General features: G+C 42.9%; 1 protein-coding gene across 3 annotated transcripts in view; it reads right to left on the bottom strand.

The window, feature by feature from the left end:
* Positions 1–290: 290 nt before the first annotated feature.
* The window catches only part of DZIP1 (DAZ interacting zinc finger protein 1), an 84,761-nt gene continuing 64,321 nt past the window's right edge, over positions 291–20,730 (bottom strand). For all 3 annotated transcript variants that reach the window (XM_075918814.2, XM_075918812.2, XM_075918813.2), the window contains 7 exons: positions 14,403–14,601; positions 13,959–14,088; positions 13,300–13,353; positions 10,826–11,025; positions 7,323–7,453; positions 3,354–3,531; positions 291–1,097 (listed from right to left, as the gene is read on the bottom strand). In XM_075918814.2, coding sequence (XP_075774929.2) covers positions 1,015–1,097; positions 3,354–3,531; positions 7,323–7,453; positions 10,826–11,025; positions 13,300–13,353; positions 13,959–14,088; positions 14,403–14,601 — 975 coding nt within the window. In that variant the 3' untranslated portion in view covers positions 291–1,014. The remainder of the gene's footprint in view (positions 1,098–3,353; positions 3,532–7,322; positions 7,454–10,825; positions 11,026–13,299; positions 13,354–13,958; positions 14,089–14,402; positions 14,602–20,730) is intronic.

The following is a 20,730-nucleotide window of genomic DNA, read 5'->3' as shown; positions in this document are numbered from 1 at the left end:
GGATATTTAAATCCCCCGCGGATTTCCCTATTCTGAAGTTGGAAATTAACATGCCTCTTCCAGAGAAGGGGCCAATGTAGACGTAGCCTATATCTTTAGCAATCCTAGTTTTTAAAAAACTCAATAGAAAAGGAATGGTTTGTATTATGTTGTAATTAAATAAAAATATGACACATCTTAGAATACAAAACTAATCATCCAAGCTTTTTTAAATGTAGCATTTTATTACTATTTAAATTCAAAATGAGTTATTTTTTATGAAGGTAGCTAATTTGGAAAATAAACGCAACTGGAAAAACAAAAGTTTATTGCATATGAAAACAAAAAATACATGTAAGCATTCAATACCATGTCTGTACCTTCCTTGCTCCTGTTCAAGTTTTCTAGCTATACTGAGGTAATTTATAGTTTTATATGAATACACATTAAAACCTATTCTAACAACTAAAGCAGAAACACTTTCTCAGTATTAAGTTTCAAGGCACACAGCAACAAATCTGTAAGCTATACCATTTTCAGCCCTTGACACTTATTTTAAATCATGTTGAGAAATGTTAACATTTTAATACAAAGAAAAAATTATTTAAAACGTTCACATTTTTATATAAAATTCACAATAAAATAGAAAAAATATACTTTAAAAATGGCTTTAAAATACTGATAAGTAACAATCTGAAGAAAACAGTTTACTGGTTGTGCTTCTGCGATTTTTTAGAAACTTGTTTCAGTCTTACAAAGAAACAATAGGATGAATTTCTGGCCCCAGTGAAGTATGTGAGAGCTTTGCCATTCGCTTCAGTTTGGCTAGAAATTCACCCCAAGTTTCTAAATACTGTTACATGTATGTAAATCATTTGTAAACAGTTCAAGGTTAAAAGACACACACATTTTGTAAACAATCTTCCTTATAAATGTACAATTGGAAAAAATGAATTGGAGTCAGAATCTTTTAGAAAGAGTCATTAACTCTGTATTACAATCTAGCAGCAATGTCTGCCATTTACAGGTGAGCAGTTATATATCTGAAGAATCACTCCAATCAGTTACAGTAACTAAGCTGCTTTTTAATGTGCTTGTTGTATCAGCATCATGAAATCCTGTGAACAAAATAAATAAAAATGAATTAGATACCTAAACTACAACCAATTATGATTCAGCATTTTTTTCCAGATGACACACAGGGTGAAAGCCCCACTGAAATCAATTATAAAACTTTTACTGACTTCAGCTAGGCCGGGATTTCACCTGTAGGAGGAAAATTATAAATATATATGAACAGGGCTCGACAAATCACTGTTTCTACTTGCCCACGGCGAGTAGATTTCAGTTAGTCACCCCGTTCACCGGTGGTGCGCACATGTGCAATGCGGGTCTTGCGCATGCGCAGTGCGGGGCTGGGGAGTAGATTTCGCTGCCATTTGTCAAGCCCAGTATATGAAGACTGCCTCCCTCATAACAGTATACTAGCTATCAGTGCTAAGATTTAAGACTTTCTGAAAATGACCTACGATATCTTTTCTACTCATAAAAATGACTATTTTAAAGTGCGGTATCTTGGAACAGATAGTCCAGGACAAAACGCACTTGTTTGTATCCCCTACAGGAAAGATAAGAATCTCTCCTTTCCAGAGGTATAAAACTCTCTTTTCAGCCTGTCATAAGGTATCATCTTAAACTGCCAGAGGTCAAAGATTTAATATTATTCTCAAGGGAACGTCTACACAGCACGCTTTATTCGAAATAAGCTATTTCAGATTTTTTTTCAGAAATAGCTTATTTTGAAATAGCAGGTCTACACTACAGGGAGCCTCAAAATTAATCCCAGGCAGGTTTCCCTAATGTGTACATGCTACCTCAAAATCGAGCCCCAGGAGGCAGTGGGGAGTAATTACTTTGAATGACCCTGGGGAGGAGCTATTTCGAAATAGCAGCCATGGAGCGTCCACAATACTGCTATTCCAAAATAGCTATTTCAGAAGGGCTATGTCTACACTGTCGGGTTCTTATGCAAGAACAGCCATTTTTCCGCAGAGCGCCCACACTGCCCGCCTGCTCTTGCACAAGAAGATTTACAGTACGGCGTTGTAAGAGAGGGCTTCTTGCGAAAAAGCTACGCTCTTTTCTAACAAGTGTAAGCTCTCTTGCACAAGAGCTCTTGCGCAAGTAGGCTGTGTGGACGCACGGCAGAGGTTTCTTGCGCAAGAAAACCCTATGGCTAAAATGGCCATTAGAGCTTCTTGCGCAAGAAAGCATCCACACTGCCATGGACGCTCTTGCACAAAAGCACATGTCAGTATGGCCATGTTCTTGGGCAAGAGTTCTTTCACAAGAACCCTTGCTCAAGATGTTCTTGCGCAAGAACCCGCCATTGTAGACATAGCCAATAAGTGTTATTCCTCATGGAATTAGGTTTACAGATTCCAAAATAATCTATCTGTTATTTCAAAATTATTTTGAAATAACAGAATTGCTGTGTAGATGCTCACATTGATATTTCAGAATAATGGCCGTTATTCTGAAATAACGCTGCTGTGTAGACACACCCAAATTGAGTAATTTGGAGGGGGGAGTCTATGTTCTGGAGGGGAAGGAGACATTTTTTTTCAGGCAGGTCATTTAAAAAAAGATCACATAAGCCTGAAGCTGCTCAGAGTCTTGGAATCTTAGAATAAATTTTGCATCTCTTTTACATACTTATAACAAAATAGCTTTTTAAAAAGTTCTATTTACATCCCATTGTAATTAGATATGTGACTAAAATATTTTTATTCAGTTTGAACCTCTCTCATCCAGGAATCCCTGGTTCGGCAACATCTCTGGTTCGACAAGACCACAGACGTTTCTAGAGCAGAGAGCCCCAGTTGCAGAGGTTGAGAGCGGCTGAAAGCAGAGCTGGTCTTGTCAGCAGCAGCCTGTGGGGGCAGTGACCTGGGGATAGAGAGCCCCAGGAGCAGCTGCTGCCCAGCTGTTCATGGGGTTCCCCAACCCTGGCCCCGAAAACCAGGAGCAGCTGCCGCCACGACAGGGCCAGGGAACCCTGGAAGCAGCTGCCACTGTACTCGGAGCAGGCAGTAGAGCCCTGTGAGAGGGCTGGGGGCAGCAGAGCCAGGCAGGCAGGCAGGTCCGGGCTCTCCTGGTTCTCCCAGGACAGCAGCCAGGAGGGGAACCCCGGGACAGCCCAGACGCCTGACCTCCCATAGTCTGGCAAATTCCCTTGTTTGGGATCACTCTGGTCCTGAGGGTGCCAGCCCAGGGACATTCAACCTGTACTACATTTAAGGTTTTTTTTAAACTACATCAGGTGTTCAAATCCTATTTTCCCCTCAACCGCTGTGAATGTGTAAATAGGTTACCTTCCTCCTTAGGCAGATTTGTCTTCGGAACACCCCAGGCATGTACCATTGATGCAGTATTTGATTCACTGTTCTTTAGAACAGCAGTTCCTTTCTGCTCTCTCCCATCTTTTGCTAATAAACAATTTTCTTCTTCTACAGATGATATATCCCAGTCATCATCATCAACTTCTGTGAACTAATAGGAAAAGAAAAAGCATGAGCATTTTTTGTTTGTTAAGGAAGGTGTGTTTTTTAAAATGTTCTGGAGTTCTAAAGGTTACTTATTCAGACTTACAAGCAGATTAGGAAGGGGAACTAGAACTGTAGGGGAAATAACCCTTCTAAAAGGTCCCATGGCACACATGCATGAAGGGCTGTATCGTCCTGTGTCATAGCACCTTACTTTTATGTTTCGTTTCCTTTTAAACCTACATACACACGCACGTTTAACCTCTGAAGATGCTGAATGCAAAAAGTGATGTTAACTCACTGTTAGTGTTGTACAGTTAAAAATAAAAAAAATGAGGAAAACTGCAAAAGATAAAGGGCCAAATGCTAAATTAGTGGAAATCAGCATCGTTCCACTGTATGAAGCTACATTTACACCACTGTGGTCCTGATACAAAGATCACACTACAATATTAGCTTAAAAATAATGCATCTCAAGTGTGTTTCATGGTATAGCTGGCCTAACATAATGGAACTCTGATCCTTGACTTGGATTCACAGACACTACTATAATAATAAATAATTCATTATTAATAAATATCATATTAAGAATTAGATTATATTACTTATAAGACATTATCTATTATATATATGAGAAAATTTGGCTGACTGTTTGACTATTTGTTCAAGAACTCCTCCTAAACACTAAGAGCTAGGACCACTAAATTCAATATACAGCTTCCTCTTATCATAACTTAAACTAAGGCAAGAGTTTGGCAGGTGAAAGGGGCAGGCTGGGGACACATCCCTTCCCCATCCATAACTATCCCACCCCCAAACCTTCCACCCCCCAGGTGTCCTTTAAGGTGGGGGAAGGAGAACTGAAGCTCCCCCTCCTCTGATTCATATGGAGACACTGCTGGTTGTTTCCCTTCATCCGGGACTGAAGGGAAAGGGCAGTTTGCTGCATTCCTCGCTCTGTCAGGAAAGTGCAGGGGAAAGACAAGCTGTGCCCCATCTACTTGGCACTGAGGTGCTCACTTCTGCACATCACACTTTGGAAAGATGTGGTCAAACTGGAAAGACACCAGATGAAAGCAACAAAAGTGATAAATGGTTTAGCAAACCTGGCCTACGAGGACAAATTTGTTCAATGCCCAGTCCCTGATTCAGGGCAGGGCGGCAGGCAAACAGGGTCGGGCCTGAGGACAGTCTTGGGGGTTATTGTCGCCCTGCCCTGAACGAGGGCCGGTGCATAAAGATTTGAGTTACAGACTGTGTGGGGATCTGTGGACTGTCCTAGGGCCGGCAGCTACAGCTGATTCCCCACGAGAACTGGGTGGGGTATAGTGGGACGGAGTGGCCACCCACTCACCCAGAGGGGGAGAAGCCCCTCCCTTGGCACCACTGGGCTACAATCTACAACAGACCCTGGGCTGTGACTTTTCAGGGAATAGAACTCGTGGCATTTCCTCTTGGTTTGGGTGGAAAACAGATCTGTAAGATGATATCCCTCACAATATCTGGATGGAAAGACCACTTGTGAAAGGAGAAAGACCCTCTAAAGCAATCTGATAGCTGGTTCTGGATCCTAGAAAAGTAAGATGCTTCTAGACCAATGGAGAGTTTGATACAGAGCTCCTACAGGCAGACAGCCTCTTGGCATGGGGGAAAAACACATTCTGCCCTGCCTGTTTATGCAGAATATAGCAGCCATATTGTCTATGAGGATTGAAATGAATTTGCCTGCCAGGTGGGGTAGAAATGCCTGGCAGGCTAGATGTACCTGAGTACCTTGACACTGATGTACAGAGAGAAAACTCTTTTTGTGTCCAAAGACACTGAATTCTGAGGGACCACACATGAGCTCCCCAGCTGAGGGATGATGCATCACATACCAGAGACAAGGATGGCTTGGGTTTTGAGAAAAGTACACCTGTGCATACTGTGTATCCAGCCACCATGTCAGCAAGTCAAGCACCTGTACCAGAACTGTGAGCACTGAGTCCAGGTGACGGCAATAGGGAAAACAGTCTTAGCCAGCCAGACTTGTAGAGGTCTGAGTCTCATCCTTCCACGTTGCACTACATCGGTGCATGATACTAAGGCTCCGTCTACACTACAGGGTTTTTGCACAAAAATGGCTGTTTTTGCACAAAACCCCGCGGTGTATCCACACCTCAAGTGCGTTTTTGCACAAGAAAATTTACAGTGAATTGACAGAACAGAGGGGTTTTTGTGGTATAGGTATTCCTCTTTCTATGAGGAACAACTCCTTTTTGCGCAAGAACTCTTGCGCAAAAAGGTGTGTGTGGATGGGAAATAGGGTTTTTTTGTGCAAAAACAGCCTATCAGAAGAAGAACACGTGCCCTGGTGGCCATTCTGTTAATGGCAATCAGAGTTTTCTTGAGAAAGTGTCCATGCAGTCTGGACACTCTCTTGCACAAAAGCGCATTGCTTTTCTGATGTGCTTTTGCAGTGTGGACGTGCTCTTGTGCAAGAAGTTTTTGCGGAAGATCTCTTGCGCAAGAAGCCTGCAATCTAGATGTAGCCTAAGGCTATATCTACATTGCGCATTTTTGTGCAAGAAGATATGCAAATGAGCTGCCATTTTTGCGCAAGAAGGAGCAGTTTATACAGCTCCTTCTTGCACAAAACCCCCCTGTTGCACAAGAGTCGTTCTGCCTGAAAATAAGCAAGAATGCGCAATGTAGATGTAGCCTAAGAGTACATTTACACAACAACATTATTTCAGAATAACGTAGTCCATGTCTACACAGCAGGCAGTTACTTTGAAATAATGTCAAAATACTGTCAAGCTGGAGAACTTCTTACTCCGACTCATGTAACCCTCATTGTATGAGAAATAAGGGAAGTAGGAGGAAAAGTGCTCTATTTCGAAATAAGTGCTGTGTAGATGCTCCCAATTTTGAAATAAGCTACACAATTGACGTAATTCAATCTGCATAGCTAATTTTAAGTAAAGCCTAAGGGTGTGTCTACACAGAAACTGAGTCTGTAAAGCCCTATCCAGGGGCTGTCTGAGTGGCTAACCCCTGTTCCAGCTAGACTCTCCTCTCTTGCAAGGGGAAGGGAGGAAGAAGAACAAGCCCTCTGCCAGGGAGCAACTGCCCCAGAGACCTGTCCTCAAGGGCAGCCCCTGGGAGAGTAGAAAGGGTAAATCTCCCTTGTGAAAGCTTAAAAAATACTGAGATTAGAGCTGCCAGAACCGTTGTCATGATGTCTTCTCCAAGTTGAAAAAGACCATTGTATCTCAGAGCTTTCATTCCACTACAAAACATGACTGGGAGTATCTGGAATTGATTAAAGACTGAAGGGCAAAGAGCAACACCGACAATGATCTGAAGCTTGAACACACTGCATGCCACAGCACACTGATACCACTAACAGATCTGCCGGAGTTTGAGCATGGCGTGTATTCCTATATATATATATATATATATATATACCAATAACCAGATCATAATAGGAAAGGAATTTAGTCCTCTTCAGAAAATGAGCTTGACACTTCTGTACCAGACAAAGTCCTAGAAACAAAAATACTTTAGCCTATGACATAATCAAACAGGTCTTTTCTAGATCTCATTTCTCAGAACAAATGTGAATATGTGGAACAATAGGTAAAGAAAAAGGAGCCAACTTATGTAAAACTCTGAAAGTGCCTTGGAGATGACATTTTTACTGCAACAGATTAATCTCACTTTTCCCAACATGGAATACAAACAGTAACAAAAATAACAATAATAACTGAAGCATGTTTTTGTATAGATAAATCTAATTAACAAATAATGTAATACCTTTAGTTCTTGTGCATCTTCTTTTTTAATAAATGCCTGTGTGACATTAATTCCTCCAGGTGTCTTATTCTGATTTCCGTGGCTAGAAAGAGTCTTTTCAACTTGTTCAGTTAGCTTTTGAATACCTGCATCTATACAATCATTTAAAAAATTACAGGGATACTGTCAGTTTAAAAGTAGGATATTTAAAAAATACCTTCCCTTCTGTGTGACTGATCACATCTTAATGGATGAAAGATATTAACATCATGAATATACATTTCACCATTTATGATTTTTAGCTCTTTTAATTTCTAGGGTGGTGCAGATTTAAAACAAAAAACAAAACAAAACCAACAACAGCAGTTCTATTCAGAAATGTAGTGGCGACGAGGAGTCCTGTGGCACCTTATAGACTAACAGATTTATTGGAGCATAAGCTTTTGTGGGCAAAGATCAACTTCATCAGATGCGAAGTGGATCTTTGCCCACAAAAGATTACGCTCCAATAAATCTGTTAGTCTATAAGGTACCACAGGACTCCTCGGCACTTTTGCAGATTCAGACTAACACGGCTACCCCTCTGTTACTCAAAATGTAGTGAAATTCCATGTTTATTGTCTCTCGATCATTAGGACATATAATATGCTCAGTTTATAATTAAAAATGTTGTTTTCAACCTGCTACTCTGCAAATTCATTGCAGGCTATGTTCGTCAAGTTGGGTTCCTTCCTTCATGTGTACCACCACCAAGAATAAAAATTCTGCAAGCCAAATTATGCTCTGTGACACTGCTGTAATTTTACTACTTTTTATAGGATTGCATAGGTGTATATAATTGGTCCTGTAATTAAATGATTGACTCCTGAATTACAATTTAGTAAACAATTGTGTTGATAATACCAAAAAAAACAAAAAACACCACCAGCCCCTTCACCTATTACTGTATTAACTCTGAAGGGCCAACAGGAGTAAAGTAGTACAAATTCATTTTTGTCACTTCAGACTCTAGTCATTGGAGCGTATTGTGTCCTTTTCTGCTAAAATGAAGAGCTCATTATTATAGTTATTCCCCATGTAAATACCTATGGGCAATAATCAAATCATGCCTTAACCTTCTCTTTGTTATGTTAAATTGCTCTTTGTGGCTCTTGAAAATAAGGTTATGTATTTAGGTGCCTACACATGATTATAAACATGTAATTTTAAACACTATAACTTAAAAACCAAAGCAAAAGATCCTAAACAATACACGTAACTAAGTAAATTCTATCAATTAATCCTTATATTTGTTTGCTTGTATACTATGACTACAGCAGTGTGATTTTTGCAAGTACAAAATAAAACAAAAAGAAACCAAATAAACAATTGTAAAAATAAGAATTTCACAGGGCTGCAGTCATGACCTCATCCTCAACTTTTTGTTGTGTCTTTTCAGCAGTAGGCCCTTCAAGGGTGGGATTGTCTTGATATCAGATGGAAGTAGGGCATGAGTGAGAACCCTCTATTGATGATATGGGCAGAAAGACTATAGTGGCACACTGTAATTTAACTCCTATTTTGCCTAGGTGATCAGCAGATAGATCTGCTTTGCCCAAGTAATCATGTTTGGCTGCTTTGGATTAAAACGTCTTGGACACATGAGTAATGAAATATATTATGGTTATGATTATTATATGACTACAAGGTAGCAGAACTGTCCTTAATATGTTCAACGGTCACCCTAACTTGCTGAGCAGGGAGTAGCAATATCAAATCCACGCCAAATTCCGAGGTGGAGGCTGGAACGGATGTTCCAACCTATTGATGTGGCCGCTTTTAGAGTCCTATATACCACTTGACTCTCCCCCTTTAAAGATAGATATTCACACTCAGTTGAGAGTCTTTGTTTCTGCTCTAATCACTAGAGCAGAAATCACTGATGAGCAGGTCTAAGAGTTGGTATGTCACAGAATCATAGAATACTAGGACTGGAAGGGACCTCGAGAGGTCATTGAGTCCAGTCTCCTGCCCTCATGGCAGGACCAAATACTGTCTAGACCATCTCTGATAGACATTTATCTAACCTACTCTTCAATAACTCCACAGATGGAGATTCCACAACCTCTCTGGGCAATTTATTCCAGTGTTTGACTACCCTGACAGTTAGGAACTTTTTCCTAATGTCCAACCTAAACCTCCCTTGCTGCAGTTTAAGCCCATTGCTTCTTGTTCTATCCCCAGAGGCCAAGATGAACAAGTTTTCTCCCTCCTCCTTATGACACCCTTTTAGATACCTGAAAACGGCTATCATGTCCCCCCTCAATCTTCTCTTTTCTAAACTAAACAAACCTAATTCCTTCAGCCTTCTCTCATAGGTCATGTTTTCTAGACCTTTAATCATTCTCGTTGCTCTTCTCTGGACCCCCTCCAATTTCTCCACATCTTTCTTGAAATGCGGTGCCAAGAACTGAACACAATACTCCAACTGAGGCCTAACCAGCGCAGAGTAGAGCGGAAGAATGACTTCTCGTATCTTGCTCACAACACACCTGTTAATGCATCCCAGAATCATGTTTGCTTTCTTTGCAACAGCATCACACTGCTGACTCATATTCAACTTGTGGACCACTATAACCCATAAAAGTAACTACAGCACAGAGGATGCAGCACAGAGATTTCCTCTCTGCTCAGTACACAGCATTTCAGAAAGAGACAGAGGCAGCAGTAGGCAGTATCAGCAAGCAGTGGCATAGACAGTAATAAGCAGCAGCAAAGGTACCATAGGCAAGCAGTGGCACAGATGATAGTAATCAACAGCTGTAGCAGCAGAGGCATTTTTGACACCACACTTCACTTCTAAAGAAGTGGGAGGTGAACCTAAGTGAATGGACTGCTGTATTCTGGGACTTTGCTGACTTTGGACAATCAGATGTGAGTTGAGTGCAGCGGATGGAAAGAGGAGTGGTGTGTTAAAGGGACATTCATTCCATGGACTTTCATACCACAAAGTGGAGAACTGAGGCAATAGACAACTGCAGAAAATAGCATGGGATGGGTATTTATGTATGATTTACATCCTTTTGAATCACTATTGTGGTGCTCTCGCAGAAATTTTCTTTTGCTAGTCACAAGCTCAGTGCTTGCAAGTGTGTTAGTATGACCTCTTCAGGGCACCAAGAGTTTTCCAAGACTTCTGGATATGGGCTCAAACGCCCACTGTGTTTGTAACGTTCAATGAAACCCTTAGATCTGACCCTTGTTGCTGTCAATAAAGCCTGGCTGATGGTTACATATGCATTCGTACAGTGCACAACACAACTGGGGTCTGATCTCAATTGGGGCCCCTGAATACTACAGTAATATTAATAAAAATAAAAGAACAATACATTATGACGTTACATAGAGAACTATAAATGCAATAATGTATATTCCAGCTTTAGAGTGTTTTGTAACATTGATTTTATCACCTATTAGGTACTTTAAAATTATTTATACATATTTGCCTTAAATTATAACTCATATACACAAATAATGAAAAAAACCTTTTGAAGGCTTGGAAGGTGTTTCAGTCTCTCTCATTTCACTTTCTTCAGTCCAGTCCTTTTCGCTTTTGCCTGTAACCATCCCACAATTATTCGTGCTGTTTCTGGATGCTTTGGGTTTTAGTAATTCCGGTGATATGTAAGCGTGCATAATATCATCATCATCATCTACTTCCTCCTCTGAGCTGAATGGTGGAGTGCTGAAACAAAAAAGTGTATCAGACGAGGATTTAATGGGTTTCAGTATTAAACAGATGTGCATAACTTTGAGCTTCCTATATTTTTTCCAATAAATGTACACATTTTCTATTTGAGAAAAAAAACTACTATAATGTGGAGTTCATATGCAACTACTTAAAAATATGAAGTTATTTAATAACAAACTGAAAGCCCCAAATCATCTCAAAGTCAATGTCCTTATAACCTCATATACAAATATCATCCCAAAACTAAAAGTCAGAATATATAGTCAGCCTTGCAAGATCAACAAAGATGTGCTTTCATGAATCAATAGTGAAAGCAAAATCCAAAGACAAAGACATTCCAAGATATTCCACTAAGAAAATTCTGCTCCTGGTTCTTTCCAGTTAAAAAAATACAGGAGCTATTAGCAGCAACTTCCTAATAAATCTCAATTCCTCAATGGGTACCCACAGAATAGTGAACTCTGGTATAACGAGTACCCAATCTATTTAGGACTTTATAAATCAAGCTTAGTATTGTGAATGGTATCGAGACAAACAGCTAGCTTAAACAATTAACACAGTACAAGATGATATGCATGACATGAAAAGCATCTAGAATATTGTGTTCAATTATGTATATACTAGAACAGTGGTCTCCAATCTTTTTACACCGAAGATCACTTTTTAAATCTCAGAACAGGCGAAGATCTACAGCCCCTCCCCTTTCTTGAAGCCCCGCCCTCTCTATTCTCCTCCTGTCCATCACTTGCTATCCCCAGCCCTTAATTACACACTCTGATAAACACTTTATTTTTAAATTATGCAATATATAAAATTAAAATCACGTATTTATAGTTATGAAATTAATGGTCTGTTTTTTATTCATGCTATTTAAATCTAAAATGAAGCATTTACAATTATACATTTTGTGGGGACAGAGTTCTGCGGCTGGGGGCAGGGGAGAGGGAACAGGGTGCTGGGAGGGCAGAGGACAGAGGACAGGGTTCTGCAGCAGGGGACACGGTGCCAGTGGGGACAGAGTTCGGGGAAAGGGGATGGGAACAGGGGAGTGGGGACAGAGTTCTGTAGCTGGGGACAGGGGAGTGGAGTCTGGGGAGCGGGGACAGGGTGCCAGTGGCAGCAGAGTCACCTGCATCTGCCTCCTCCCAGGATTCTCTCTCCCTCCCTCCCGTCCTGCGGGAAGCCAGCACATGCCTCCTCCGGGCCCCCGCGGCGCAGGGAAACCCCGAGCGTGCCTGCCCCTGGGCTAACCCCTGCGGGAGCCTGCCTTGGGGGCAACCCCCCCCATTCCGCGGTAGGGCCAAACCCCCACGGGAGCCTGCACCGGGGCAACCCCCATCCCTCCCGCGGCGGGGCCAAACCTCCCTTCTGCGGCGTGGCCCCTCCCTTCCCGCAGCGCGGCCAACCCCTGCAGGCACCTGCCCCGGGGCAAAACCCCCCTCCCGTGGCACAGCGCAGCCAACCCCCGCGGGTGCCTACCCTGGGGTCAAACCCCCCTCCCACGGCGCGGCCCGACCTGGCCAACTCCCTTCCTCCCACAGCGCGGCCAAACCCCGGGGCCGACTCCCGATCCCGCGGCGCAGGGAAACCCCTGCGCCCAACTCACCCCTCCGGCGCCGGCAGCGCAGGGAAGCCTCGGCACTCCTCCTCTAGGGCCAACGCCCCCTCCCCCAGTACGCAACAGAGCTGCGGGAGGGCGAGCAGCCCGCGCACTTCCGGAACCCCCGGAAGTGACGCGGGCTTCAGACAGGACTTCTGTCCACCCCGCGGGAAGCCGGCACTACACTAGAGGTAAGTAGTGGGGCTTCTCGGGGGGTGGAGGGAAAATGGGGGGCGGGGTTGCCCGAACACCTTGCGATTGACTTGTCGAGGCCTCGCAATCGACCAGTCGATCGTGATCGATGGGTTGGTGACCACGGTACTAGAAAAATGTTGACAAAATGCAACAAAAATTAGCAATTTAAAAAAAATAATATTTCAATAGACCAAAATTTAATATGGGATAGATAAAAAAGTGATATCACTCTCTGGTACAAAATACTCTGCCTGCTCAATTATTAAGAATACACTCGCTCAAATCAGAACATGGCCTCAGTTAGGATTATGACAATGGACTCAATAGGAATTAGATTTTAAGACAAAAACATATGATTAATACAAAACTATGGATTTCACTTTAAAAAATTGTATACTAGCCATTTCAATATCCAGTAAAGGGAAGTTCACCAGAAAACAATTTCTTTAAGACCAGAAATCAGCCAAACTTACCCAATGCTAGATGTTTTTCTGGAAGCCCCGTCTAGAAAAACATGCTTCCCGGGTCTATATGAAACAAAACAAGTTACTTCTAGAATACAACTGTAAACTAACTACATATACAGTGAGAAATCTATTCCTTCACATATAAAACAGTAACTGTGTGGATAATCCCCATTAAATACCAGCCACAAATGTTCATATCAACTCTCTTAGGGTATGTCTACACTACCACCCTAATTTGAACTACAGTGGTTAATGTAGGCAACCGAAGTTGCAAATGAAGCCCGGGATTTAAATATCCCGGGTTTCATTTGCATCTTGCCGGGCGCCGCCATTTTTAAAGCCCTGGTTGTTCGGACTCCGTGCCCACTAGTAGAGACTAATCCGAACTACCTACTCCGTGCCGCGTGTAGCCATGGGCATGGAGTCCGAACTACCGGGGCTTTAAAAATGGAGACACCCGGCAAGATGCAATGAAGCCTGGGATATTTAAATCCCGGGCTTCATTTGCAACTTCAGTTGCCTACATTAACCACCCTAGTTTGAACTAGGGTGGTAGTGTAGACATACCCTTATATATGAAAGGAAGAATAAATCCATAATGCTATCAGAAGAACACTAATGAGTTATTTATGGAATAAGTGCTAAGAAAGTGCTCTCTCTCTTACTTTGGTGTAGATGTATTCTCAGCAGCAGTCATTCTTTGTCCAGCTAGGCATACAGTTGTAGAAGTCCGTTTTGCTGGTTTTGGCTGCACTGTTAATGAGGAAGTTGCCACATGAACCATTTTCTGTTTATCTAGAAAATAAATTATGTTATCAACCTGAACATTCAAAAGAAATGTAGATGTTGTTGCTCATCAGAAATCTTAAAGTGAACTTGTGGCTATAGAAAAAGCAGCCATTGTTTCTGTAATTAAATAAAAAGTAGAGCATCTTTTAAACATTGTAGTGTAGTTAGCAGCTAAAACTCTGCTATTTATGTAAAAGATTACAAACACAACCAGAAATAAATCTATAAACAAAACGTCTACTTTAGGGACTAAAGTACACAAACAGAACTATTTCATAAAACCTGGTATCAGTAAAATAAAATAAATCTGAAATATCAACCTTTAGAAGGCAGACGAGAGCTGGAAACAAGCCTGTTACAAGATGATGATGATCTCTCCTCAATCCTGAAGCTGACTTGGCGTTCAAGATGTTCTCGAATTAGTTGAATGTCAGGCACTTCTTTCTCTTTCTCTTCTCGAGCAGATTCAACAGAAATTAAGATTTTGTTTAAGAAGTCACTTGGGATACCACGAACACCCTGAAGAAATAACACAAGTCAGTGTTTGATGGACAGTATAATTAACATAAAAATGCACTATATTAGCCTTCTTTACTGCATCTAATTTAAACCTTTTTTCCTCACACCTTCAAGGCCGTGCATAATTTTATCTCTTCTTTTCTCCTTCAGCTTTTACCACATCACCTTCTATACTCTTGCTCCATCAGCAGTGCCATCATCAATGCCTATTTGTCAGCTTCTGATTACCTTTTACATTACAAACAGAAAACAATACTTTGCTATATCTATCTATCTATCTATCTATCTATCTATTGTAAAATACTTTTTGTAGAGGCTTCACAGCTGTTTTATAAACAATGCATTATTAGAACATAGTCTATTGTCATTTAGTACAGAATGCTAATATATATGTGAAGGGCAACTCAATTCTCTTAAGAAAAAGACACAGAAATCTTTCAGAAAACAACATTTGATAATTGCTGAGACACGTTTCCCATATATTGTACAAAGATGGAAGTCAAAAACAATTCTTGATTCCATAGTCTAATGAACCTTATGGAAAGGACGGTCCTCACATATTTATACCGCTAAAACTATTTATTTACTGAATACCATCAGTGTACTTGGTACTGTGTGAACATATAACATGATGATGTTACATCCATGATCCAAGGATTATCCACAATCCAATTCATACACAGACAGTGGAATTTACACACATAAAATGAACTGTGTGACTGCTCAAACTGTAAGAAAATCACATACTGTACCATTCAGAAAACACCACTGACTGAGTTTTGCAGAATTGCAATTTAAGGACAATTTGAAAGAAAAGATTATTTAGCACATAAGAAGAGTGAGGAAGTGCTACGGTAAGTTCCCCACAGAAAAAAGTGAAAGACAAAAGTGGGAGTGGAATACAAACAGGATGTCAAGAAGGAAGATAGTGAGAAAAAAGATCACAGGTGGAGACAAAATGAGACAGAGTCTTTTATACAGTATTGCCAACTCAAAGTGTTAAAAACCATAAGTCTGGCCTCAGTATCATGATTTTTTTTTCAAAATAATAAATTTTGGATTCTTTTTCTTTGTCTCAGAGGGTATGTCTACACTACCCCGCTAGTTCGAACTAGCGGGGTAATGTATGCATACCGCACTTGCTAATGAAGCCCGGGATTTGAATTTCCCGGGCTTCATTAGCATAAGCGGGGAGCCGCCATTTTTAAATCCCCGCTGCTTCGAACCCCGTGCAGCGCGGCTACACGGGACTCGAACTAGGTAGTTCGGACTAGGTGCCTATTCCGAACTACCGTTACTCCTCGTGAAACGAGGTGTACCGGTGAAACGAGGTGTACCGGTAGTTCGGAATAGGCACCCTAGTCCGAACTACCTAGTTCGAGCCCCGTGTAGCCGCGCTGCACGGGGTTCGAAGCAGCGGGGATTTAAAAATGGCGGCTCCCCGCTTATGCTAATGAAGCCCGGGAAATTCAAATCCCGGGCTTCATTAGCAAGTGCGGTATGCATACATTACCCTCCTAGTTCGAACTAGGAGGGTAGTGTAGACATACCCCTAGTTTCTGAACTTTGAGGGTACACTCACTTCACTTTTTCAAGCCTTCTTCAGCAACCATTAGGAACATCTTGATTTAAGCAGCTGAAGCTTTGACAGAAACTCAAAATATCATGAGATTTCCAATACAATCAATATACACGGGCATATCCAATGTTAAAAGTTATGTCCAGCTAATGACGCTGCAGTTTTCCCACTTCCACAGTTTAATCAATAACATATCAAAACTGTTGAAAATACAGCAGCTGTTTACCTACCAATGTGCAAGACCACTGTGCTCAGGGCCAGCCCGAGACATTTTGGCGCCCTGGGCCCGGGTGCATGGCACCGTCCCCGGGCACACGGCGCATGCATGGGCCCGCCCCCGGGGTGCATGGCGCATGTGCGGGCCTGTCCTCGGGGGCGCACGGCGCACATGCTGCCCGGCCATCTCCGCTGGCGCGCAGCCCGGGGCCCGCTCCCAGCCCGGCCCAGCCACTGCTGCTGTCTCGCAGCCCAGGGTGGGCCGCACCTGGCCATGCAGGGCCTCGCGGCCGTGGGGAAAAGGGCACTGCTGGCTGGTGCCGCGGGGGGGGGGCATGGCACTGTGGGATCCAGGCACAAGATGGCAGCTATAGGGACGCCGCACGCCCCTTACAGGTGCCATCAGGCGCCCCCCATCGGTTGGCGCCCTAGGCAGCTGCCCGGCTCGCCCACCCCTTAGTCCGGCCCTGACCGTGCTGTGTGAGTGAGATGGTCTGGAACATGTGAAAGTGAGGAGACAGGCAAGGTTACCAATCTTATCTATGTGTTCTCTCTCTAAGGCTGTGTCCAGACTCAGGGTTTTTTTCGGGAAAAGTAGCCTTTTCCCGAAAAAACTTCCCCTGCGTCCAGACTCAAGCCGCGTTCTTTCGAAATTATTTCGAAAGAACACGGCTTTTCTTTCGATGGCGGTAAACCTCGTTTCACGAGGAAGAACGCCTTCTTTCGAAAGTTCCTCTTTCGAAAGAAAGCGTTCTTCAATGTAAATAGGGCTTCCTCGAAAGAGAGCATCCAGACTCGCTGGGTGCTCTCTTTCGAAAAAGCGGATTGCTCTTTCGAAAGATCCGCCTGCAGTCTAGACGCGATCTTTCGAAAGAGGCTCTTTCGAAAGAAGCCTGCAGTCTAGACATAGCCTAAATGCTGTAAGTGGCTGTTATGGGGGCAGGGGAGTTTGTGGGGTTGCCTTGTAGTTGGGGTTAGAATTGTGGTGGGCTTGCCCAGAGGACTGGAGAGGGTTTTGCTAGGGAATTTTGCATTTTAAAGGTGGTAACCCTACCCAAGAGATACCTCACTCAAACAAGGAAATAGAGAACACAAGAAGAGAATAGCAGCAGCAACCAAGCAGAGGAATCATAAGAGCAGTTACTTACCTCGATAGCAACTGTCGTTCTTTGACATGTGTCCCCCCATGGGTGCTCCACATTAGGTTGGTGCATCACTGTCAAGCCTCAGAGATTTTGTAGCAGTGTCCCTGGGGCCGTGTACGCATGCACTGGCAGTCGCACGCTGTTAGGCTGCAGGCATTGCGCATGCGCGAGTCCCCCCCTCCTACTTACTGCGTAAGTGCGTAGTGCTTTGGAAATGAGTGGTTGGAGGACCACATGGCAACTACGCGGATGTCTCTTATGGGTACCTTACAGAGGAATGCTATAGAGGTAGCCATGGCTCTGGTTGAGTGTGCCCTTATGGTCTCTAGAGGTAGCATGTCTGACTGTGTGCAGCAAAGTCTGATGCAATCTGCAATCCAATAGGAGAATCTCGGTGATGAGCCAGCCCGGCCCTTATTGTGGTTTGCTATAGAAACAAATAGTCTGGGAGACAATTGGAACGGTCTTGTTCGCTGCAGATAAAAAGAGAGCGCTCTGCGCAGGTCAAGACTATGCATTTTCATCTTGAAAGAGTTGGCATGTGGTTTGGGGAAAAAGATGGGAAGATGCATTGTCTGGTTGATGTGGAAGGATGATTGTACTTTGGGAAGGAATTTGAGATGTATACAAAAAATGAGGCAGAACGGCTCTTGTGCAAAAGGGAGTTTTTGTGCAAAAAGGAGCCATCTACACAGCGATTTTTGTGTGCAAAAACCTCTTGCACAAAAGGGATCTGAGGAAGAAATGCAAATAAGAGCATGACATATGCAAATGAGCACTCCTTTTGCATTTTCTCTTGCGGAAGAGGATCGTAGTATAGACGTAGCCTTTGTTGCCTTAGGTATGCTGTGACAACCAACAGCGCCTTTGAGAAAACCCTCAGGGCAATAGAGAGTCTGAATGGAAGCACTTTGTATTGGTAGTGTTGAGACTCTACAACTAAATGAAGAAAACAAAAACACCTGTGAGTAGGGTGGATGGCAACGTGAAAATATGCATCTTGCAAGTTGAGGGAGAAGAACCAATCATCCTGTGTCAATGTCAGTAATATGGTAGCAAGCATTGCCATCTTGAGTTTTGTTTCTGAACGAATTTATTGATGGCTCGAAGGTCTAGAATGGGCCTCCAGCCCACTGACCTTTTTGCAGTTAAGAAGTAATGGGAGTAGAACCCCTTAGAATCATAGAACCATAGAGCTGGAAGAGACCTCAGAAGGTCTTCAAGTCCAGCCCCCTGCTCCAGGCAGGACCAATCCCAACTAAATCAACCCAGCCAGGGCTTTGTCAAGCTGAGACTTAAACATCTCTAGGGATGGAGACTCCACTACTTCCCTAGGTAATCCATTCCAGTGCTTCACCACCCTCCTAGTGAAATAGTTTTTCCTAATATCCAACCTGGACCTCTCCCACCACAACTTGATACCATTGCTCCTTGTTCTACCATCTGTCACACTGAGAACAGCCTCTCTCCATCCTCTTTTGAACCTCCCTTCAGGAAGTTGAAGGCTACTATCCATCAAGGGGAGGGGGAGGGCAAAGGGGAAGTGGAAAAAAAAGCCTCTCTCAAACACAGGGGAAAATAAATAAATAAATAAATACATAAACAAACAAAAAACACACACCAACCCTCACTCACAAACACAAGCTCAGCACAGAGCAAGAAAGCCCCAAACACAACACACACTTCCCTCAAGAGTCCTGTATCTGCTTCTTCTCTACCTGGAGAACTCCCTCTCTAAAGCCTCACTCACCCTACCCTCATCCTAAACTGTGTGGGGACTGGTTCAATCACCCCTATGTGTAAGAGGTGCTCTACTTCTTGTTGAAGAAGGATCTTGTCATAGTGGTCCCTGAGAAGGGACGGGGGGGGTGCAAACGGGGTATGGACACAAAAGGTAGCATTTTCCAAGTATCTGCAGGAGCCATCTATCAGAGGTTATATGTTGCCAGTTATTAAAGAAGGGCCACAATCGATGCTAGAAGAGATTTGCTTCTGTCAATGGCTTTGGAATAGATGAGAGGCTCTCCAGACCCTCGATCTGATGATCAAGTTTGCTTGTTGGACTGCTGTGACTGTTGGGAATTGATAGAGGAAGGGCGTCGTCGTTGGTTTCTGCCTCTGCCTTTATTACGTTCCTGCTGGTCTTGTCTATTGTAGTGTTGTGAATATGGGACGTATCGAGGACTTGGGTAGGGCTGATACCTATACTGCCTTCTTCTAGGTACTTGGTTGTGGATCCCCAAAGACCGAAGTGTCACTCTGGAATCTTTCATGAAGTGGAGAATTTCTTCTGGCTGTCAAAAGACAGATCTTCTACTGTAGATTGAATTTCCCTAGGGAATGGAATGGAGCTAAACCATGATGCCCTCCTCATTACTACCACTGTTGCTGTAAAATGTGCAGCCGTGTCAGCAGCATCTAAGATGGCCTGTAATGCCGATTTTGCAATCGTATGATTTTTGTAATCGTATTTGCCCAATAAAACTGTAATTCGAAATGCAAAATTGTAAAGTGGAAGATGTATATATATCTTGCGCTGGAATGCATCAAGCCTTTTGCTATCGTGGTCCGATAAGGTAGACCGGTATTGTTGCCGCTTGGATTTTACTTATGCAGCTTCTACCACAAGGGAATTTGGTGCTGAGTGAGAAAAAGAAATTCAGAACCCTTGGGTGGGACATAATATTTCTTAGTGGTTCTCTTAGCTGTCGAAGAGATCGACGCTGGAGTTTGCCACACCATCTTTGCCAGTTCCATTATTGCTGGATTAATTGGAAATGGTATTTTTGATGGTGTTACTAAGTGCAGTTTGTCTGTTAGCTTGTGCTGATTTTCCACAGCCTCATGGAGAGGAATGTTTAATTCCGCAGCTACACGTTTAAAAAGGTCATAGAACTGTGCAGCATCATCTGAAGTCATTGAAGCTGGGGCCAGAGGAGGGAGGTTATTTGGTTCGGGGGAGGAGGGGTACTTTCTCCTGCATGAGTGGATCACCTTCTTGTATTTGAAGCGGTAATATTGCACTCTGTGTCATTTCTGGCCATGCTGGTATTTGTGATAATATTGCCATTTGTACCAGTATTGGCAGGAGGGAAAAGGCTCAGGTGGAGGTACCCAGGGATTGCCATTATATGAAGGCATATTCCCAATCTGGAAGAGTAAATACTCTGACATGTGTAAGGAGAATTC

Source organism: Pelodiscus sinensis, chromosome 1 (assembly GCF_052426305.1).
Source record: "Pelodiscus sinensis isolate ZL-2025 chromosome 1, ASM5242630v1, whole genome shotgun sequence".
In the NCBI taxonomy this organism is placed as follows: Eukaryota; Metazoa; Chordata; order Testudines; family Trionychidae; genus Pelodiscus; species Pelodiscus sinensis.
This window is presented reverse-complemented; position numbering and strand designations above follow the sequence as displayed.